General features: G+C 28.6%; 1 protein-coding gene across 3 annotated transcripts in view; it reads right to left on the bottom strand.

Annotated features, from left to right (window-relative positions):
* The window catches only part of LOC106464943 (dysbindin-like), a 23981-nt gene that overhangs the window by 8690 nt on the left and 11700 nt on the right, over positions 1–3591 (bottom strand). For all 3 annotated transcript variants that reach the window (XM_013925116.2, XM_022392757.1, XM_022392758.1), the window contains exon 4: positions 3250–3310. In XM_013925116.2, coding sequence (XP_013780570.1) covers positions 3250–3310 — 61 coding nt within the window. The remainder of the gene's footprint in view (positions 1–3249; positions 3311–3591) is intronic.

Raw genomic sequence — 3591 nt, 5'->3', positions numbered from 1 at the left:
GGGTTAACTCTCCACAAAAACCTGACAGCACGAAAAAGAAGATTAGTTAAGTATTATATTTCTTGTTTTTCATATTTATTCTTTATTCATTATTATAAGACTAACTAAAATCTAAAAATATGGATCTTTTTAAGTTATTTAAGACTAGATTAGGTAAAATAAGTAATAATAATAATATAATTAAAATGGTTCATAATTCATGAGGCATGCATGCGAGCAGCTTGTGGGTAATGTAATTTGATAGTGCAAAGTGACCTGCAAGTTCTCTGATTGATTTACAACTTTTTATGGCACGGAAAGTAGTTAGATACTGTTCAAAGGGCAATAAAACAATAAAATTTAATTGTAAATAGATGTATAATGTTACAAACTTAGATCTACTTGGGATAAACAAATGTAGTTTCATGTTACAATTTGAAGTCATTCTAGAAAAAAAAAGGTTAATTTAGGTTTATTTTAATTATTTTTGTGGTGGTTACGAGGTCGGTCGACTTGACTGATCCCGTTTTGATATAGGGTAAAGAAAATAACAGATAAACTATAACGTTTTAATGAAAAAACCCATGTAAAATGCATTTAGGAGGTTTTAGGGATTACACAAAGGAAATTTGAGGTTTTTGAAATGAAGAAAAGTATTTTTAATTTTAACATGAAAACTACTTTGCACACGAACAATTCAAAACAAATACTCAATATATTCATGGACAAATCTTTATTTCATTTTATTAAAAATACTTCACTAAAAAATATGCTTTTTGATATGTGAAAGACTTATAATATTAACTGAAAGACTGCCAAATTTTTTGAAGATATATACACTATATTGAAAGTTAGAAGTATTAAATCTATAAAGACTTTAAACGAGTACAAAGAGGTCATGTGGTCGGTCAAATTGACTGAGCGTGTGTTGAGAGAGTTAAAACTATACTATAATCAAGTGTTATCTCATAAGTGGGACACATTTTCAATACATATTGCCACATCTATTATCTGATCCAATTGGATATCAGGAGGCAGATATCTCACATCCAACCAAAACTTCTATTTGTTCCATCCCTAACACAGACTAGCAGAAGTATATTCACAGCAGGGAATGGAAGTACTTTATATTTCTATCTGCTAATAATTCAAATTTCTCATCCTTATCTAGAAAGTAATAATGCCAGATAATCAATACCCATTCAAAATGTCACAAGTACAAAACGTAAGATAATCATTAACTGTGTGTGTTATACTGCTTATTATTACTTAATTTCTCTGTTAATCTAAAGGCTTAAACTAACAACAAAGTATTTAATAAAAAATTATAAAACTTATCTATTTTAATAGTCATATTTAATATTCAAATATATCTTTAAATCCTCTAATTGCCATTTGAGAAATGATGGTATGCACAGTGATCATTACAAATAAAAGAATATTGTAAAACAGATTGAGAAATTCCACAAAATGGACCCCCCACTACCAAAGCTTTATAAACATTTATTAAAACTTTCTGGCTTTATCCAATGATTACCATATAGTTTATAACATATTCAAACAAACTGCAATTCAATTTTTAAAAAGTATGCATTAAACTCCTAGTTGTGTCATTACTATGGCTCTAATTGTGCAATACCAGGTTTCAGAAAATAGTTGGGGGCAAAAGAGTAAAAATTATTTATAGAATAATAACTCTCGAAAATATAAATTTTATTATCCCTACTGGAGATTTTATTTCAAGTTTTAAGCAATTAAGACTTCATTACCTTTATTATAACTTTTAAAGCAGTTTATGTGCATTGATTTTCTGAATATCTTCTTAAATATTTGTAAAACAATATTATGAAAAACATTTAAGATGGTTTTGTCATCATTAATGTTAACAGTTTTTTTTGTGTGTGTAAAACTTGTCTTACTATAAAATAGGTTCTTGATTTCTCTTGTGAGTTTTCATACATGTAGACCGAAATTGACTGGTCTATATTAATATTTTATACACTTTCAAATCCATTTACAATCCTCAGATTACACATCTCTATAATAGTTATGGGGTAATAAACTTCAATCCTTAACCAAGCTGAAGGGAAAGAACTAAGCCACAGAATCTTTTCAAAACACTAAACTGAGAAGTAAAAAAGCCTATAGTCACTTTTGTGACTCATCACCTAAGCAGTTTCAGCAAGGACAATTTTCTCTTTGTCATGTGGCAAATGCTCTTTCTTATTTTAGTTGAAATGTAAAAATATTCACCTCTGATAAAAAGTTTCCTATTTCATACAGAGTAGAAACCATTCTTTTTTACAACACATAGCTGCCTATATAGTAACAGTATTAAGCAAAAAAATGGACTATTTTGTTAGGTTATTAATTTATAACGAGAGCCCCATATAGTTTATTGACACACAGTTTCATATTCACAGACAAGGCCAACCATCTCTTTATGTCAGGGATTTCAAGAGAATGAAATAAAACTCTGGTAATGATTCTATTGAAAATTAGAACTTGTCTAGAGGATATTAGTAAAAACCAGTCATATGCATTTAGCTGTACACCATATCCTTAAAACTATTGATTTTGGAAGACAATTTATGTCTTGTTTTCAATAAAAGAAAAATATATGATGCATTATTTGAAATGGGCCAAAAATTATAATTCTACCATTTAGTATGAATTATTTGCTGTGATTGGCCAAGAGCACAACACATGATATGAAAGATTTTAAATATTGTGTTGAAAAATTAGTCAACAAATCACATCAATATTGCCTGGTTATCAAGGATGTTAACATGCATGCCTAATGTTGTAGCAGAACTTTGCAGGCAATAATATTTTGCAACACAGTGAAAAGATGTTGATTCATTTTGGCCAAATTTACACACAATGTCAGAAATCTCACCAATATCCTAGGTAAATTTACACATAAGCTCATGGATGTAGGTTAAATATACTATGTGACAGTGCTAATTAAACAGATTTTAGTAAACTGAAAACTGAAGGGGGGTAGAACAAAATAGTTACTGGTTGTTGATTTTTGAGAACAGATCATTTGTTGCCCTCCTAACCATTCAATAATTGTTCAGTGTAACAAACCTGATGAAGTTTTGAAAAATGCAACATGGCTTATAAAATAAAATTAGTGTTCTATTAGAACATTTTTCAAAACTTTTAAATCTTTGGAATTATTTTAATATGTTATTAACCTGAAAATATAACTAATCTTTACTGGCTACTGTTTTATGTTAAATGCTGAATAATAAAAATTCCTACTTCAGCAGCTTCAGCATTTTCTTCACTGGTTCTGTGTAGTTCTTCCCACTGGCTTTTGTAACTGCAAAACACAAAAGAAAATTACAATTTAGTATCATTACAAGTTAAATGCTGGTAAATTTTATCTAGATTCATATAACACAAAGCTCAATGATTACGTATATTAAAACTTAGAAAGATTAAATACAAAATTTAAAACTTTCATACATTACTGTATTTTAGAGTAATAATGTCTCAGTTTTAAGAATGAAAAAAAAGTCAAATCCTCCAGATAAATGGTTAAAAGTTTGTTTTTCTTTGTTTGTTTTTTTAATTTCGCGCAAAGCTACATGAGGGCTATCT

This window comes from Limulus polyphemus, unplaced genomic scaffold (assembly GCF_000517525.1).
Source record: "Limulus polyphemus unplaced genomic scaffold, Limulus_polyphemus-2.1.2 Scaffold1790, whole genome shotgun sequence".
Lineage (NCBI taxonomy): Eukaryota > Metazoa > Arthropoda > Merostomata > Xiphosura > Limulidae > Limulus > Limulus polyphemus.
The sequence above is the reverse complement of the archived record's forward strand: the minus strand, read 5'-3'. Positions and strand labels throughout refer to the sequence as shown.